This window comes from Cydia pomonella, chromosome 8 (genome assembly GCF_033807575.1).
Source record: "Cydia pomonella isolate Wapato2018A chromosome 8, ilCydPomo1, whole genome shotgun sequence".
NCBI lineage: Eukaryota > Metazoa > Arthropoda > Insecta > Lepidoptera > Tortricidae > Cydia > Cydia pomonella.
The window spans coordinates 20,980,662-21,001,883 of NC_084710.1; the positions used below are offsets into that span (position 1 = coordinate 20,980,662).

General features: G+C 36.6%; 1 protein-coding gene across 1 annotated transcript in view; it reads left to right on the forward strand.

Moving 5' to 3' along the window:
• The window catches only part of LOC133520821 (alkylglycerol monooxygenase-like), a 50,835-nt gene extending 35,807 nt beyond the window's left edge, over positions 1–15,028 (forward strand). The window contains exons 9-10 of the mRNA XM_061855499.1: positions 2,680–2,793; positions 11,827–15,028. Coding sequence (XP_061711483.1) covers positions 2,680–2,793; positions 11,827–12,090 — 378 coding nt within the window. The 3' untranslated portion in view covers positions 12,091–15,028. The remainder of the gene's footprint in view (positions 1–2,679; positions 2,794–11,826) is intronic.
• The last annotated feature ends 6,194 nt before the right edge of the window (positions 15,029–21,222 follow it).

The following is a 21,222-nucleotide window of genomic DNA, read 5'->3' on the forward strand; positions in this document are numbered from 1 at the left end:
ATGTTTTAAAATGGTATTATAATATATTCTATTGTTTATTGCTACGGAGGCCCGATCTCAAAAGTCAAGTCTCCGTGTGGCAGTGAACCTGATGATAGTGATAATGCACACATTCATCTTTTTCTGGATGCAGAATTTTATGCTCGATTGGGCGCAACTGAGGCCAGAACGGATGATTTTTTTTTTAATTTGCCAACTTTAGGGTTAACAATTTCATCTTGATTGGTTTTGATCTTGTGATGACACGACCTTGATGATCGCTCATGCTGACTGGTGGTGAGATGCAGAGTGATGAGTCAAGGTGATACTATAACAAAATCAAAACTTTAAAATATAGTTGAAACAATCAGTCTCCTGTTTGTTAAATTAGGTTTATTCCAACTTTGGCCGAAACAGAATAAACTTTAAGAAATATTTTAGGCAGCGGTGGGCGTAAGGTACTTTATTAAGTTATGTACTTCATTATGAAACACGTTTTGTCAAGTGTTCTAATTTAGAAGTACTTTAAAGATCCTAAACAATTTGGCCTACGCGTTCACCTTTCTCAAGTTAACTTTAAGGTATTTAAACTGGCCCACACATTTCATGCTTTACTTACATTTTACGGGTCATTTCTTATGGAAATTTCTATAAGTAATGACCTGATTCTTTTGCGCTTGAGTGTGGGTGTTTTTTTCTTATGGAAATTTCTATAAGTAATGACCTGATTCTTTTGCGCTTGAGTGTGGGTGTTTTTTTTTTTTCAACATTTTATTTGGCAATCGGTTCAGTTGTAGATTGGGTTCATACAACATGTACGTATAGATACACTATAGGTGGTGCGGGCACGTCCTTCGAATGGATGACCACCGCTTGCCTAAAGCTGTGCTCTACTCTGAGTTGGCGGTGGGTAAGCGGAAGCACGGTGGTCAGCACCTGCGCTACAAGGACGTGCTCAAACGGCATCTGAGCGCTTGCGCCATCGACCCTGAGCGTTGGGAGGAGCTTGCTGGAAGGAGGTCTTCTTGGCGTTCTACCATCCATAACGGTGTCAAAACATTCGAAGATAACCGCCTCACTAGCCTAGAAATAAAACGCCAGTTACGGAAAGAGAGACCTAAGCCCTCCTACGTGTACACGTTCAACGCAGCTGGCCAACTTTATTGTCACGCGTGCAATAGAGTATTTAAGACCAAGTTCGGCCTGGCCAGCCACATTAGGGCTCACGCTAGACAACGTCCATAATGTGTTTATTTGGGGTCGCCGTCATCGAAAACGATGAGGAGGACTATATAGATACACTATTATTAAAATGCGCCCCTCCATCCATCCGATTCGGTTTTACCGATTCGATATCATATTTTGACACGACTTTTTTTTACATGGATATCAGAATCGACCTGACGAATCCGGTCCTATTTCTCTTTACCCTAATAATTTAACCTTGAGGCAACGTAACTTAAGCGGCTCACGGGTTTGCATCTGACTAATAATAATAATAAGCTCATGGTCGATTCCGATTTAACAACGTATCGATTTTAATCGTATTCGATATTACCTTGAAGATCGCTTACGCTGACTGGTGCATGCGAAATGCAATGAGATACGCGCCAATCACCAATGTTGGCCGAACGTTAATTGCAATTGACCGCAAACCATTACAAATTGAACCGTAAACCGTAACGCACGGGGACAGTTTAAGGTTCAATTTGTAATGGTTAATGGTCATTGCATTATCGTTTCGGCCAACACTGCTAATCACCAAAACGATCTTCAAGGTGACAAAATCAGTTTTAAACGAACTACGAACTAGGTTCGAAGTTCCCGAACTACGCAACTCCATTCTGTCGTAATAAATAACATGTAAACTCAAAATATTAAAACCTCGATTCATTCAGTACAAAGCTTGGTAAAATAATTTCTTCGTTAAAGAATAACGTCTAGTTCATCTAAAATGATAATGCATGTATCTAATCTTATGTATTTTTTGGCGTCAAATATGATAGATAAAATCTTCTTTTAATTTAATTATATAAAGGTAACAATTTGCACATCAATTGTAGATTATAGGCATTAATTTTGCTAACTCATGATGTTGTTTTGGTGTACTATATTATTGGTCTTTTCTTTTCTCCCTCTGTCTTCTATATTGATTGAAATGATGAATAATAGGTAATGTATTTTCATTTTTCAAAATTCCCTTAAGCATTTATGTTAAGCGGTGGTGGCTGACTGGATATATGACGTCCCACTTTCAATCCGGAGGTCGTGGGTTCAAATCCTGGCTCGTACCAATGAGTTTTTCGAAACTTATGTATGAAATATCATTTGATATTTACCACTAGCTTTTCGGTGAAGGAAAACATCGTGAGGAAACCTGCATACATCTGCGAAGAAATTCAAAGGTGTATGTGAAGTCCCCAATCCGCATTGGGCTAACGTGGGGACTATAGCCCGAGCCCTCTCGCACATGAGAGGAGGCCTGTGCCCAGCAGTGGGACGTATATAGGCTGAATTTTTATTATTATTATTTATGTTATATTCCATTACTGGAAACTGTTTTGGGTCATGTATTAGTCATATAATTTTTATAATATTATTGTAAGCTGCTTGTTTTTACTACAACTATTGTTACATTAGGGTCGGCCTGCATAGATAGTTCTATTATAAAATAATGACCATGATGATCATTTGTTTCAGATTGAGCAGAGAGAGAAATACGACGTAGCGCTACCGGCGTGGTGCAATCTTTATCTGGTACTGCATTATGCTGTGGTCTTCTACGGGTTCTTCGAACTCGCTTCTAGATACATGGTTAGTATAGTTTTTAGCCGTTTGTAACAAAGAAGAGACGCTTTTCCACATAAATTTTCGTACATAAATCAGCCTGTTGCTATCTCTATTGCACGCGCATAATTATACATATAGTTCATGTATCCACGATAACGTGCGGATTTGTCAAATCTAACCTTTAATAACATGATAACTCTCGATCTCTTACTGTCAAGCTCGCATAGTGACACTGACAACCGGCATCATGGGCGGGACAGCAATATAGTTATGCGCGTGCAAAAGAGATCTAGCAACAGGCGGTTCAATGTACGAAAATCTATGTAAAAAGCGTCTAAACTTCAGTCGTAGCGTAGCGTAGCGTAGTGTAGCGTAGCGTAGAGTAGCGTTGCGTAGCGTAGTGTAGCGTAGAGTAGCGTTGGGTAGCGTAGTGTAGCGTAGCGTAACCTGCTAAACGTCCTCATAAAACGTTGAATTGCTTTATACTTACCTATTAGTCTTGTGTTAGGTACCTATTGCTTTGTTCATTCACATCTGATTTTGATAAGACATTTCTTTCTTTATTTAAAATTTATTGCACGATATAAAATTGTGCAAATGGCGGACTTCATGTCTGCATTTTCTATCAGTCAACCATTGGGTCAAACAGAAACTTGTAGTTAGTGCGGGACTGTAGACAACGAGATGAAATATGAAACACAAATCAAATTATTCTAAATAATGATATATTGATAAGACTTACATACAAACTTACATACATACAGATATACGTTATACTTTTAAATACCTAAATATATTTGACAATGAAATCATATTTTATTTACAATAACATTTTACATAATGGATATATACAGTGGTACGAGTATTACTATAACTAGCTCAAATCTAAAATAGGCCCTTGAGGCATTGTACCAAGGACGCTGACGGCATTTCCTCGTATCGCAATGCTGATAGGTTGTGCGAGGAAGCCGCCAGCTCTTCAGTCACCAGTTACGTCATTCAGACGCTTCGCGATTTCTGCAAATAACTTGTGCGCGCTGGAACCCCACGGACCTATTGTTTCAATATATTTATATACATTGCATACATTTGGTCACCAAAGATTTTTTTTGTTGCTACTCAGAAGTCAATTAAGTTTGAATAAACTTACATGTCTATTCTAAACGTTAACTATTTTCAAACCTTGTATAGATGTATTGGATAAAATGCTGAAAACATAGTAAAAATAGACGACCTTTTACGATTCCAAAAACCGCTCTATCGAGCGATATTGAATTACAAATCAAGGTAAAAACAAAGGGACGCCTTCTTTCATTTAAATTTATCTCGGGAATGTAATCAAGGTATACATTTCAAAATTTCACATCAACTCAATTTAAATAATATAAAAGTACGGTAATTGTATCATTTTATTAGCTTTCACATTCAGACGACGACGAAGACAACGTGAAAAATGTATTCTTATAATATAGAATATAAACTAATATACGTTCAAAGTGAGCAGGGTAGACAGAATGCTATTTTAAAATAAACGGTGTGCTGTTCCAATGTTTAACGTTAAGTCGACTTCCATACATCTATTTCCATATTTTATGTAAATAAACAATAACATTTAAAAAAATACGACAAAATCATAACAACGACATCTAGTGTGAGATCACAATATTGTAAGTAGAAAACTGCATATCTATATACATATAGATCCCTACTTGCACCAGTTTCCTCATCACTGAGGGTCGTGACCACTTCTAGGGAACAGCTTCTCTTTCACAATCTGCTGCCACCTCTTTCTATCCGCCGCTGAATGGGCATCGAGGAGCTTTTTGAGCGTGGAGCTGACCGAATTTGATCTGTCCATCTCTTTTTTTTATGTGAACTTTTAAGCCGAGCTGCTCAGGGCTTTTATGCTTAATATCTGAATAGTACCTGCACTCTGGAGGTGAGGCAAAATTATATATACCTAGTCTTAAGAGCTATGTCCTAAAACCTAAGCAGTGACCCAGGGTTTGAGCCCCTCGGAGGGCGCAGTGGTGGAATGTCATCGATCCCAGTGCGCCCTCATAAACGGCTAAGTGGGTGAAACGCCGGAGTGGGTTTAGTGGGTAGGGCCAATTCTCCCCCCCCTCTTGCCAGGAGAGGGGAAAGGAGCGGCGAGTCCCACACACTGTGCGTAAATGCATTCCCACTCCGTCAAAAAAAAAAAAAAAAAAAAAAAAAAAAAAAAAAAAAAAAAAAAAAAAAAAAAAAAAAAAAAAAAAAAAAAAAAAAAGGGTTTGAGCCCCTCATGGTTAAGAACTCGAATGGGTCACTTTCTTCCCACGCAGGGGAAGAGACACGAGGGGAGGCGGTGCTATATTTTCCAGAATTTTAGAAGTTTAGGATACAAGTATATTTTCGTATGCAAAAACAGATAGATCCTCAACCTATAGGCCAAATCAAACGTGCACTGACATCAGAATGATACGAGTATTTAAATAATATTATTTTGTTATCATGCATCTCGCCCGCGCCTATACATGTGCAGACAAGTACGAGCGAAATGCACAATAACTAATTATCATGACTCAAATAACGGCTACGTTTCGTTAGAGGTAGAGGGTAGAGGTAAGGAGAACAATCTCTCAGGGAGAACTGTTGTTGCTAAAGTGTTCAGCTGGCAGCTGTAAATTCTAAATCTCCCCGGTGGCGCTAGGGTAGCACAAGGGCATGACAAGCACATGAACTTGACGTTATTGACGGAGTGATGTGCGCTGTCAGTGATTTGTTTTTTTTTTATCAAAGTCAAAAATTTGTTCGAGATGTATTGTAGCACCACCTATTTAAGATTTTTTGATGGACACATTTCATACACATAGATTGTTCTCCTTACCTCTACCCTACATAGTTGGCTTATGTAAGAACTGACTAAAATTAAAGGTCATAACATAAAAAGTTTTCATACCGTCAGCTTCATTCTGGCAGGTGCATGACTTTATTATTTCAAATGTCCAAGTGCAAAAAGTCACAAAGTATATATTTTCTTGCGCTAAATCCGACTTTTTGATGCAATCATTTTATTTTTACTTACGCCGTAGGCGCTTATTGCGTGGGCCGCAAAATGTTTTCGGTGAAAATTATCTGTTAACCGAGTCTGGTTTGATTAAATAAGTTTAAATAACTTGGTTGTGTTATGTAAGTAAATATGTAACAAGGCAACCCATCGATTAAAGTAATTACACAAATAAACTTTATATACATATAGGTTATTTTATCCTAGCTCATTAAGGTTACAACTTTTAAAAACAGCGTTATTCAAAAACGCTTGTTAAGTATACATGCCCTTGAAAAGTTGACAATCGTTTTTTCCTTATCTGTCATTTTTATCTTTGTGTTTGTTAGAGAGGGATAGAATTTAACAAAAATTTTCCAAGCCTTTTTTTAATACGATAGCAACTCATTAAAGAATAATAGTATTTCGTCGCTGTTTAGTTGACAATCTAATTTAGTCCACAATCGATTTCCTATTACGGAGAGAACCTATCAAAAAGAACCACTGGTTCTTTTATATTTCCAATAAGTGCTATAAAATTGTTACAACTCCTTAAAAGCCTGTGCGTGAAAGTGTTTGTCGGCAGAATATTAAGGACTAGGTAATAAAATATTGAGTGCCGAACCTCAATTTTTACTTTATTGGGGTAATAAAACTATAGTATTATCAAATATGTGTAACTTATATCGAGGGGTACACGAACTGTCAAATCGTATGGGTTACCATCGCAACACACTAATAATATTAGACTAAAACCGTTCGAGAAATGGGCCTCATGGGCCCATTTTTCGAACGGTATTAGACTAATATTATTAGTTCACGAACTGTCAAATCGTATGGGTTACCATGGCAACACACTAATGATATTAGTCTAATACCATTCGAGAAATGGGCCTCTGAAGTAACCAAGATTGTTAAATTAAAAGGTTGTATGATCCACTTAAAAACAAATTTACTTATTTACTTACTCCGTTGGCTCAGCGACCCAAAATGAGACTTGGCCTTCGACACAAGACAGTGCCACTTTTCTCGGTCCACGGCGACCTCTCGCCAATTGTCGACTCGAAGCTCGCGCAGATCCGCCTGTTGCTCCAGCGATACCTAGGGCGTCCAATAGGACGTCCTCCTGCTAGGCGACCCAGGTGCGCTCTTTTTACGTTCCGATCTTCGTCCATTCTCTCAAGGTGGCCCAACCAACGGAGTCTGTGGGCTTTACTTTCTCCCATATCCAATTGTTTGTTTAATTTTATTTAAATAGCTATAGTGCTACCTGGAATTTAAGCGAACAGAACAGGTAGCCGTTAGTTCAGGGTAGTACACGATTGTCAATTTGGCTTATTTGGCTACTTCTCTAAACTGATCTATCTATTTACTCAAATAACGGGATTTTTCAAAGGATTTTAAAATAAAGTGGCTCTCAGGTATCCTGCGTAATTTGAACCTCCCTTGCATCCCTTCGGGCTCGATAGGATCCAGACTATATTAATTTTCCTGAGACACGTACAAGGTGTAACGAAAATAGCGGGAATCCGTTTAAGGGCATTTCTGATTATAAAAAAGTAGAAGAAAAAGATTTTCGACGCTTAAAAAGTTTCTTAAAGTTTCCCTAGTCGAAACACGATATCAAATATGCCCTTAAACGGTACCCACTATTTTTCTCACAACCCGTAGACATGTTACTTCGAATATACGAGTAGTTTAATACGATCAACTATTATTAAATCATCAAACACGATTACCCGAAACTACTCAAATAGGTAACGATTGAAATTCGCTCGGGGTTTCGTTCAATAGGACCAAAGATAAATAAGTAAGCATAGACGGTTCACCCACATCAGTTTTCTTACCAAAACGCTTATTATTTTCGTAGTCGACATCTGGCGTCAGTTAGCGGATTTATCAGTACTGCTATTTGACAATAGATGTCGCGACGAACGAAAAGTGTAATGCGCAACAATTTTCAGCTAATATTATAACCGGACTAACCGCAACTATATTTTCAACTAAGGCGTTGAAAAAAGAAGGTTAAAGAGCAGAAGGCTGCTTGTAATATTAGTTGTAAATTGTTGAGCAATACACTTTTCGTCAGTCTCGACACTCGTGACATCTAGTGTCAAGTAGCGGTGCTTTTAAATCTCTTAGTGTTGTGTTTCTGCCGGTTGCGAGAGGTTAACGAGGATGCGTTGTGTGTGTAGGGTCGGCAACGCGCATATAACACCTCTGGAGTTGCAGGCGTCCATAGGCTACGGAAACTGCTTACCATCAGGCGGGTTTTATGCTTGTTTGCCACCGACGTAGTATTAAAAAAAAGCGTTTTAGTAAGAATGGAGTGAGCACTCCATGCTTACTTATTTCTCTATGATTGGACCAATTTACTAGTAATTGGGACTACAGTCACGTTGCCAATGGCCGGCTGAACGTGTCTCTCGAAGATCACGTTTTACAGCAGCCATTGATATGGAAAAAATATAAAAAAAATCTCCCTAAAGAGCCGTGGGGCGGTCGTTATGAGGAAAATGTAAATTATTTTGTGAATGAACACGCACATGTAATAAATATAGAAATAATGATATCCGTAATAAAAAAGATATTTTCTGAAAATTTATGTTATTTAGAGGGAAAATTCATTCGAAAGCGTCGTTAAATTGAGGTACCATAAAGCACTTAGTGGTGCATAAGATTTAATTTTTATTTGTATCTTCATTTTGGATTTCACGAACCTATATTTTGATAAGCTTGCGTGAGGAGGAGCTATCTAAGTAGTCAAATCGTGCTAAGTGAACTCTGATTTAGACGTACCAGCATCAAAAACTAAATAATAAAATAAAATAAATTGATCCATTACGTAGAGGCTGTTTTGAGAGATTAATAAGCAGTATACAAACATTCTTCTTTCGATTTAGATAACATTTAAACGTAAGTTTATTCTGTACAAATTTAATATTATGACTACATTTTTATCATCTATTCTGTTGCGCATTTGTGCGCGTATTTACATTTTAGAAATAAGGCATCCAAATAAATGATTAGAGCAAAATCCAAAACGCAAGTTTTATCTAAACAAAGGGCATCTGCATCTGATCCTAACAGGAGGAAAAAAGTGTTCCAAAATGTCCATACGTATTTAGTTCCTTCCAATCTGTTACCGTCATACAAAGCCTATGGAAAAATGGTAATAGAATAGAAATAAAAATGTGGAGTATTTTTTTTCTCCTACATATTAGGATCGAAAAATCTCGTGATTATGAGTAAAACTAAAGTCTATAAAAAATGAAGTGTACAACTTTAAACAAAATTGCCCATATACAGAAAAATATTATAGGACATTATTACACAAATTCACTGAGTGCCACAATAAGCTCATAAACCTTGTGTTGTGGGTATTTAGACAACGATATATATAAGACCTATATAAACACTTAAATACATAGAAACCACTCATGACTCAGAAACAAATATCCGAGCTCATCACACAAATAAATGCCTTTACCAGGATTTGAATCCGGGACCGTCGGCTTCATAGGCAGGGTCACACCCACTAAGCCAGACAGGTCGTCAAACGACAATAAAGAATAATCCGCCACACGATTTCTCAAATTAACTATCTACCTCTATACAGCCATATCAAACCAAAGCTTCTCTGACATACTAGATAGATGGTCTTTATCATCTCCGTCTCCAATCGTAACAGGACGCGATAAAATTTTATCGAGTGCGGATAAATTCTCGACGACCTAAGTGCTCGTTTAACGCTTAAGAGGCAAGTGTAGGGTCAGCATCAATAATAGCGGATGAAACATCGCGCCATAAGTATCTGATATTCCGGATAACTTTTCCAAATATTGATAAATCTCTAAAATTTACGTTCAAAAGTATATATTTTAAGGTCTCAATTGTTCTACATATAGAACCACCACATTTTGTTAAGCTGTTACAGAATGGTCGATACTTGTGAAACCTTGTTTGATCCGCTACTTTTGATTCTGACTGTACAACATGACCGTCCATAAAAAAGAGAAAAAAAAAATTCCACTTCAAAATAGTTTCTATTCTCCATGATTTTTAAGTATGTTATTGACACAATGAAAAACTAGGTTTAGGGTATTAATTTTTTTAAGCGGAATCTATAAACCTTGATTATACATATTATGCCAAAGCGATCGACATCAAAATCAAAGTGATTTGTTAAGATTTAGTTAGTCGAACCGTTTTCTCCCGAAATGTAACTTTATATCAAGAGTACCGTTATTTCGCTAGAATCGCCAAGCTATTCTTCCCTCTTAAGGATTTCGTATAGTTCCATTTTTAGATCCGTTAACTGGGGTAGCGTAAACAAACACTTCATCTGACCTGGATTTGTGTATCTGCGAGAGATCGATTGATTGAGTACTATTTTGTTAGAAGTGTAAACAGTACGACGGAGTAAAACGTTTCAGTGGTGATTTTCTTTGTGGGTTGAAAGGTTTTTGATGTGGACAGTGAAGGTGTCCAATTATTGACCAAACTTTAACAACTTGAAATTAGAACTACATTAAATATTTCTGTGAGCTATAATTAGTTTGAAAGAGTCAGAAAAGTTTGGAAAATTCGGCGTCTCTTTTGTGGATATTACAGAAGTTACTGATTTGGATTATGGATAATTTTTTTAATGATTATTATTATACAGATTTAAGAAGTTGATGTTTTTAATATGCCCATAAAGATAAAGTACGAAAATTAGGCATTAAAGTGCATTCATTTTATGATATATACAAGAAATCTTAACTGGATACTTTTTACAGATTAAAATATTTTATTGATATCAGAAAGCAGTTATTTTGAGACATAAATACGTAATCTTTTAATATTTAAAGACCAACCTAGCTTCTAAGCTTACCGTGGGACTTAGTCAATTTGTGTAAGAATGTCCGTATAATATTTATTTATTTTATTTAATCCATCTCCTTTTGGTGTATTAAGGTTATTTAATTGTAGGTTATGATTTAACGCTGTTATAAGTTCGAAACATTTTCTCAAGATCAAGATTTGGTATTATTAAGGTCGCCTGTTTTTCAACTCTATATACTTATTATTTTTTTGTATTAGCTTTAACCTCTTTTCTGTGTATGATATTGATCCTGACCGAATTTTAGACATTTTATCTGCTGTATTAAAGCACAGCGTTAGAATTTTTTGATTTTTGACCATCACATTCATATAAAAGTTTAAAAATACAATTTACAAATACAGTGTTGAAATGATATCCCCCCTATAAGCGTATAAAGCGTATATCTAGGCGTATAAAGTTGTACATGAATCATCGAAAGGATTCGAGGATATACACGTACCCAGCCCGGTGAGGGACGCGTTCATAAAGTTAACTATGAGGCAAATACAAATTTCATGAAACATATGTTATTTATTATTCTGTTCAAGTGTTAACTACCCCGTAAAAAACTACTGTTACCAACTAAATGTTCTCTGTTTTTATGTCAGTTGTGTAATTCGGTAAATCATTCTGATACCTCTCCAATTAGCTGACCAAGGGCGGGCTTAATTTACAACCAGCAAGCTGTACCCGCACCTTTTTCATGCACCTTTTACATAGCCTATCAAATGGTCTTTTGCCCCAATAACACTTGCCATAATGATTACTTATCCTAATTATTAAGCATAATTTTTCGTTTTTTTTTTGCGAGGGTCACAGTTCTAACTTAACCTAACTCACTTTTATGGCAGCAGTTCCCTTTTGCAAGGGTCGCAGTTCCAACCTAACCAAACCCACTTTTATGGTGGCAGTTAGTTTTTGCAAGGATCGTAGTTCTAACCTAACCTTCTATTAACAGCAGTTCATTTTTACAATGGTCGCAGTACTTTCATTACTTACATCATCAAATTGTTGCACATTGTTGAGATAAATACTTACCTATTCTTTATACCTAAGATGGACTACTTACTTACCTAACACTTATACCCAAAAACTGCTGTAAAAAGTAATGAATAAGCGTATTTGTATAATGTTTTATCTATCACTATTTCTTTTTTTCCAGGGCATGTCACCACTCTCCGTCCTAATATCCGTCTGCTACATCATCTGGTCCCTCACCGTCATAGGGATGCTCTTTGACTCCTCGACCTACGCTCCCCTCATGGAGGTCCTCCGCTGTTCAGCGCTGGCCTTCCTCACGAGGAGTCTGGCCATTAGCCCAGGGTATGGAACCGCATTGCAGATAGTGTATGTGGCTTCTGCGATGTTCTGGAGCCTGTATACTTTGAAGTTGCTGGAGATTAAGAAGACTAAGAAGGTTGAGTGAAGAGCTGATAGGCGCTACGCAAGAGTTCCCTGAATATTACTGATACTTGGGTTTACAATCAAGCTAGAGAAGATACACATCGCATAGCCATCGCGGTTAGGGTTATCATATAAAAAAATGGAATATCCCGACAAAAATCCGGACATCACCCTTCATCGTAACATCTCATGGACAGTTATTTCTCCAAAAACGACCCATGCCGTAGCTACAGCATATCCTTCCCTTTTCTTTGCCCTACTCCAGACTTTAGCTAGCTCCAGACTAGGCTAGTTGAGGTTTCCAAAATACCCTGATTCTAGTCAAGTCCCCGCGCAATTCTCATCCTCCTTCTTGCGTCGTATTTCTCAATATTTAGAGTCGCGTCCTTTGAATCACTCTCTCTCTCCTGATCTTTCTCCAACTGTTTCTGTCTCTGACGGTGTTGACAGCCATGTGAACTGTGGAGTCAAGAGCGGTGCGGGCCTGGTCAGACCAACGCATTGGACTTGATTGGCATTTGATTGGATTGGATTGCATTTTTTTTGGCGTCCTCATCCAGACCTTTTCCCTGCTATCCAATTTTACCAGGTAATCTTGATAAAGGACAAAAAATCCTCAGGGGAAATTCTGACATATGCCAACCCTAGTCACGGTCAACAATTTATGTAAATAAAATACAGACCCAGTTTTTAGAACTTTGTAATCTCTGAGTAATGATCATATTGACAGGATTAATCTTTTGTGTAGCGTCTAGTTAAGATGGATTGTACCTCTTTTGGTCTACTTTGTATGTTATTTAGTACCAAAGCCTGCCACTACTGTGCCTTAAATATAGTGTATAGTTAGTACATTGTTACCCTGTCTTGTTTTACCTACTAATTTTATGATTAGATTTAAGCTTCTCGCATATTTTTTATTGGTTTATCTAAATATGTCTGAGAAACATTATAAAAATAAAAAATGGATAAAATGTTAATTTCGAAATTACGTAAGTATTGTATAATTTAAAGCAAGTGTACGACCGTTTTATGTATTATGGGGATCTAGATATTTCCACGTCATCGTAATTATTACCGTGGCTCTAATGAAAACAGACAAGCAGACATAGGATTTCAGGGGACAAACTTTAATGACAGGTCTCTAGGGAGTTCCTTAATCAATAAACTCAATTATTCATGTTTTTCGCATATACGTAGTGATCGCTCTAAGTTTTGTTTGTAAATACGTTTAGTTTTGTATGTTGTATAGTCACGGACTTTAATTGCTGAGCTATTTAGCGTTTACTTTACATTGGACAATTCATACCGTTAGTATTGACAGTCAAATTAGCTTGAACCTTAGATTGATCATCAATTAAAGTATTTGACAGTACCTAAGTATTCTTTTTAAAATGATTTTCTAGACACGCGGCAGCAAGTCCAGCCAAGTTCAAAAAAAAAGAAAACGGCAACGCAACCGTGTGTAACATAATTATAACACGAACCATTTCGAGCTACTTTTGACCCCTTCCCAAATTGAAACGTATTGACTTTGGCACACTTATTCAAACCCCTTGGCTTGTCTAAAATACAAAATTTCATAAACGTAGCTCAAACAATGATTGATAAATTAACGTTTAAAACCGGCATATTTGTGACTGACTGACTTATAGATAAAAAACTTCCCAAGAACCTAACCCACTTCCGTATAGAGAGTATCCGTCCACTGATATTTCGACGCAGTTACATGCATCTTGTTCACGGGAAATATCGGGAGCTCAATAAAAACAATATAAAAGGTAATCACGGTTTATATCCCGGTCGATTTAAGTGTAGTGAAACCAACCGTGAATCATTCAAAACTGTTAGGGTTTTTACGTATATTATATTTGTTTTTTCGGTGAAGGAAAACATCGTGAGGAAACCTGCATACATCTGCGAAGAAATTCAAAGGTGTATGTGAAGTCCCCAATCCGCATTGGGCTAGCGTGGGGACTATAGCCCGAGCCCTCTCGCGCATGAGAGGAGGCCTGTGCCCAGTAGTGGGACGTATATAGGCTGAATTATTATTATTATTATTTGTCTATGTTACTTTTCTAAAATTTGGTTTGTTGGTAAAAATTAGTCAAGTCAAATCCTTAATAATTTCAGGATTTTCTACACAGCACAAAACTTGGCACCCATATAGATCTTAATTCTTTTGTGAGCGAATCTACAACGACTCATATTCTTAATATTGAATTTGGCTCCCATTTCACATTTATGTTTTTGTTGGGATAAAATTTACACAAAGCATACTATTTTAAATGGCCGCTAGGTTATGTGTAGGTATCAAGATTTGAATATCCTTTTAAAACAAAGAAGAAGTGAGAAGAGTATGTTTCGTTTATATACTTTCAACAAAATTATATTGTTACAAACAAAACTTGGAGGGATGATTGTCTGGTAATAAGTTTCGAACAAATTATATAAGATCCCATTCATTTTCATTGGAGCATCAGTATTTATAGTACCTAAAACTAAGTTTTAGCAGAATAGTTTGTCGGTTATTTTCTGTGTCCTAACTGCCGGGTAATTTTAGAATTTTGTCATTTATTATGCACCTTTCACTGCCAAAGTATTTCAACCCTATTGCGACAGAATTCTAAAATAACCGGATAAATTAGGAATACTGCAATCAGTGTTGGCCGAACATTAATTAGAATTGACCATATTAAATAAGAACCATTATAAATTGAACCGTAAACCGTACCGAATGGTTACAGTTTACGGTTCAATTTGTAATGGTTAGTTTCAATATTGTCAATTCTAATTAACATTCGGCCAACACTGACTACAATTATATCGTTTGAATGTTTCCTATTAGATGCAAAGGCTGAGATTGTTTGCAAATAGTGACGTTGTTATCATAGTTTAAGTAAACTATTTTTTTTTATCATTATTTATTATGCTTTGCTGGAATAAAACATCGATCAATAAAATGTTTTCTTATTAGCGATATCCTTATCTTAGCAGATTTAATATTCTAAAAAAAATGTATATATAAACTTTGGACGCTTTTTAACTCTGTCAGGATCAAAATAGCTCCTGATTTTATGTAGAATTAATATGAAAATTCCTGTTTAAAAATAATATGACCTTACACATACAGCGTGTATTTTTGATACGACCGCATAGCCAATAATAAACCGATTAGTTTAGGCTTGAATGAACACGCTCTCATAGGTTTTTATAAATAAACAGACGATTTTTTTTGGATTTTTTTATTCCTCGAGACAACAATTGGCGAGAAGTCGCCCAGGACGGAGAAAGGTGGCGTCTTGTATTCTGATACAAGACGCCACCTTTCTCCGCCAAGTCTCATTTTGGGTCGCTGAGCCAACGGAGTAAGTAGCGGCCCGATTCGAAAAATGATGAAGACACATTTAAGATCTTGGAAAGATCTTTAAACGATCGATAACTAAACGACATGTCAAAATTGACGTTTATTTCGATTTCGCTGTGATCCCAATAAGATCTATCTACGATATTTCTAACGTCAAAGTAACACTGGTTGCCCGAATCGAGCTGCTTCTGTCAATTATACGACATACAAACGATATCTAAATGAGAACTTATCTAAACCAGAACTTATCGTTATCCTATCTACGTAAGTGTTTATTTTTCCATATAAAATAATTCAGCAAGCAACTCAAAACGTTGCATTTAATGTCACAAATGACTACTAAGTACATAATACAATTCCGCCCGAAAAAAAAAAATTGTAGTAAAGTCTAAATTTAACGAAATCTTTCTGAATCGTTTTATAGCACTAAAACCAACGTCTATATCAAATATACATACTGTATTTTAAGAGATTTTTGAATCTCTCTTATTATTCGTTCTTAGCGTGAAATGACAGCTGACATGACATCTTTAGCATTTGTGTGCGTTCAAAGGATTAGACATGAAATTCTCAACTCCGGAAATATAGACGCCGGAAGTGTATTCAAAACGGAATAATCTCTCCATATTTCTGTAATTTCAGACGAAATATTTCCACAAGATAGATGTTTTTGTACAACATGTTTTGATTCTGCTTCAGAAGCTTTGTATCACAAAAGAAACGACTGAGGCTTACATTCGTTACTTTCCTTGAATTTTCAACTAAAAATATAAAAATGAACTTTATGGCAACTATACCTACTCTGAAAGCAGTGGTTTTTTTTTTATACTACGTCGGTGGCAAACAAGCATACGGCCTCCCTGATGGTAAGCAGTATCCGTAGCCTATGTACGCCTGCAACTCCAGAGGAGTTACATGCGCGTTGCCGACCCTAAGCCCCCCTCCCACCCTCGTTGAGCTCTGGCAACCTTACTCACCGGCAGGAACACAACACTATGAGTAGGGTCTAGTGTTATTTGGCTGCGATTTTCTGTAAGGTGGAGATACTTCCCCAGTTGGGCTCTGCTCTAGATCTGGAATGACATCCGCTGTGCTGTGCCCTACCACACAGAGCGAGATGACGTTCACAATGCCCATACCTCTCTTGTGGACGTAGTTTAAGGACATACCCGGGTCCGCTCATTGGAATTTCGTGGAATCTAAAGATAACTGAAGATAAATTTTTAATCATCGTCGAGTATGCGCAACTTGGTTTGTGATGGCATTCATCCTACGTAGAAGCACGTAGGATGAATGATAATGTTTGATAAAAACTATTTTTTCCTCCTCAGGCCTCAAACTATCACCTTCGGATTTTTCGCAGACTTGTTTATGATGGGGGCCAATGAATAGTCCAAGTTTGAGACCTCGAGCGATGAAGATAACTTAAAAAAACAACGGGTTGCACTCCGGGAGTGCCGGCAGAATTGAAAACTTTAATATTAACGTTGTGCATTTATGATATTTTGGAGAATTTGAGTAGCAGTTTTATAAAAAGAGATAATTCTCTATTATACCTACGTTAATAAATTTGAGTGTGGAAGATTGCGAATTTTAGTGTTACTATATAACATATACAAAATAATTCATGAGACGTGAGCAGGACTACAGCCCACACAATCAGTAAATGATAATGAATCGTTCACCATGCTCTTAAGTAAAACAATCACGCTTCTTTTCTGTTATTTAACTTTTTGGTAAGGAAAAATTTGAGTATCTACAATCGTGAACACCCAACAACACAAAGATACAATACAACATAATTAACAAAGATTAAACCTCTTTAACCGTTATGTTATGACAGCACTTTGATTATGAAGAAAATAAAATGTCACACTTGAATGAGATACGATTTTTCAAAAGTAACCAGGCTTCGAACGACCAGTTTGGCCTAGTGGGTAGTGACCCTGCCTACGAAGCCGATGGTCCCGGGTTCAAATCCTGGTAAAGGCATTTATTCGTGTGATGAGCATGGATATTTGTTCCTGAGCATGGATAGAGGTTCCCATAACCGGGGAAAAATACTGGGACAACGCGAGGAAGTTATCATCATCTTCCTTGATTAATGGTAATCTCGGGGTGATCAAAAACTGCAGTGTAATAGAAAAAAAATTATGATGCCAAAACCTCGCGAAGTCAGACGATGAATAAGTAGGCATCATTTTGTATCTTTTTCTCATAAAATACAATCTTCATTTAAGAAATGAAAAGATAATTGAGCTTATACTTTCTGGCCCTCATAAAAGTAATAATGTAATATTAATATTAACTGAATTTCTGAGTATTTTCCTTATAACATCGTCCAAACACGCTCTGCCTACACAATTTGGTTGCCCCGGGGAATTTGACGTTGCTACGAAATATGTAGTATATCAAAATTAATCCTTTAAAAGTTTTAATTGTAAGATGTATTCGCAAAACTTCGAAAACAGTAATTTTGAAAATTGCAAACATCGAACTTTGAAGCACTTTCTACAGCATAAACAGTAAGACAAGATGCCTCAGTAAGCGTTATAGTACCTATCGTAAGTATTGGTAAAGTAATATTCTGAAGTTCTTCTGGTTCAGCAAATTTTATCGACTCTCAAACTTATCCCGCTATCGACGTTATACCTTACTACTTGAGATCATAAAAAATTGTGACAAAAATTTCATTTTTCGTAGAAGCTTATATCCACAGGCAAGTAATACTCATCATTCTTATAAAGACAATTCAAAAAAAAAAGCCCCAAACACAATCAGGTTGCGTTCTTTTATCACAGAGTTCCTATGGTCATGCACCTTCTGTCTCCATCATCAGATCAGCTCGACGGTACCTTATGGCATTGTCACCTGACTTCATATGTGCAAATTTTCAGCTTCGATCGATCGAGTGTAAGGTGATCCGCCCTACATCCGGTAAGGACGCAGCTGAAGCAGAAGTGAGAATGAGAAAGAGATATGGCGACCGGACCGATACTCGTATCGCGGTCCGGTACGCCCGTCTGTTACAGCTTCACGATTTTATTTTACCATTTTTTTTCTTCATTTTAAATCAAAGCTATAATGTGTTGCTTTTGTAACCACATAATAAACATCTACATTTTTAATAAACAACCCAAAAAATGCAAATGATATTGCAAAGTCGCTGTAGTGTTAATATTTTGAGGCAAAAAGGAGGGGACTGAATTAATTCTCCTAAATATATCATGTTGCTAAAGTTTAATTTAGCTTTGTTGACACAGTGTCTGTGGCTTGTACAAATTAATAAGGGACAGTGAACATTAAAGGCATGTTTAGACGGATGCTAGTTTAATAAATAATAAAGAAAAGTTTTTACTGTATACGATCATTATTAAATATTAATAAATAAATATTATAGGACATTATTACACAAATTGACTTACTTAGACGATATATATAATATATTAATACATAGAAAACACCCATGACTCAGGAACAAAATATCCGTGCTCATCACACAAATAAATGTCCTATTTGTAGATGCGAATTGGACGACATGAGGTATATCTAAGACTGTAACAAGTTTATATAGCTCCAGCTTATAAAACAAACGAAATAGAGCAACAACAAGTTTGTAAGAAAAACTTAAATTCGCCGTATTTTTTAACAATGGTATTTGAAGCTACATAAACTAATTACAGACATAGACATACCTTATCGTATTTTTAATACATAGTTTCATAGCAGCATCGCTGGTCGTTTTAAAATGAGAGCGTAGCTACATTTGTATGGAGAACTGAGCTTGCTGCGAACTCTTAATCGACATTAATAAAATATGTATTGTGTACTTTGGAAATTTCGACAGTCATATTTCCGCTAAAATATTCCTATCCCTTCTAATAACATTATACTCTGTAATAACCATAACCTGTAACTTAATCATGGCATGTTCGCTAACTCGGATAACTTCGACGTTAACTATGATGTAATGTTCGGAACTATAACTGTGATCCATGTTGTCGAGCTTTGTGGGCATATTTGTATAAATAAATATTATAGGACATTATTACACAAATTGACTAAGTCCCACAGTAAGCTCAATAAGGCTTGTGTTGAGGGTACTTAGACAACGATATATATAATATATAAATATCTATAAATACTTAAATACACAGAAAACACCCATGACTCAGGAACAAATATCCATGCTCATCACACAAATACATGCCCTTACCAGGATTTGAACCCGGGACCATCAGCTTCGTAGGCAGGGTCACTACCCATTAAACCAAACCGGTCGTCGTGTATGTATCTATGTAAATACTTTATTATACATAAGACAGGTTAAGATACAATAAAACATAATTTTGGCAATGTATCTATATCCCTTATCCCTATCAGTGCCCCTAGTGTAAATTTAGTCGATAGCGAAACGTGACGTACGCGTTTGCGTTAAGTCTCATTTTGTATGGGTTTTTGAACAGCGCGCCAAGCGGGACGTTTTGGAAGGTCAAAAATCTCATACAAAATGACACTTAACGCAAACGCGTACGTCACGTTTCGCTGTCGAAAATATTTACACTATTTACAATAGGATCTAAACTAAAAAAGTGGCTTCTTGGAAAGATATTTTATGATTATAGCGAGTTTTTTGACATTGCACTTCTGATTTAATAATTTGATGCATATTACAGCTCGACATTTGTATATTGTATTGATTATATTCCCATTGTTAGTAATGATACATAATTATACTGATAACTGTAAGAGAGGTTTGGGCAATGTAATGTCATCTCGCCTTGTGTGGTAGGGCACAGCACAGCAGATGTCATTCCAGATCTAGAGCAGAGCCCAACTGGGGAAGTACCTCCACCTTACAGAAAACCGCAGCCAAATAACACTTGACCTTACTCATAGTGTTGTGTTCCTGCCGGTGAGTAAGGTTGCCAGAGCTCAACGAGGGGGGTGGGGTTAGGGTCGGCAACGCGAATGTAACTCCTCTGGAGTTGCAGGTGTACATAGGCTACGGAGACTGCTTACCATCAGGCAGGCCGTATGCTTGTTTGCCACCGACGAAGTATTAAAAAAAAAACTTTAATAATTAATAAGGTATATGCACACTATGTAAAACCGACCTATAATAGTTGTTACCAATAAAGGTTTTCATTTTCATTTTTCATTTCCATTTAAGAGATCTCTTCCAGTCAATCTTTGAGGAATTGAGAGTTAAAAAGTAAAACATGAAAGACAAACGAACACTTTGTACAAAAAAGTAAACTATGTCTATGTATTTGAATTCCTGATTTACCACTAAGTACATATATATGATGACTTAATATGATGTAGGTAAGTAAATTGAACAAAATAGTGAAGAACAAATGCTGAAATGAAATCTGACGTAGATATAGTGTGAAAAATCCTATCATAAATATTATATTCGCCGCATTTAAGAGGGGTATTAAATGCAGATGTTTCATGCGATACATACAAAAGCGACGTGTGTCATACAGGTGATTACCTGTATGACATACGGTCGCTTTTGTCGCTACGGTCGTCTTTACGGTTGCTGGTATCCATTTTTCGAGCAAGCACCTATGTAGTAGTAGCACTTCTGATTTAATAATTTGATGCATATTACAGCTCGACATTTGTATATTGTATTGATTATATTCCCATTGTTAGTAATGATACATAATTATACTGATAACTGTAAGAGAGGTTTGGGCAATGTAATGTCATCTCGCCTTGTGTGGTAGGGCACAGCACAGCAGATGTCATTCCAGATCTAGAGCAGAGCCCAACTGGGGA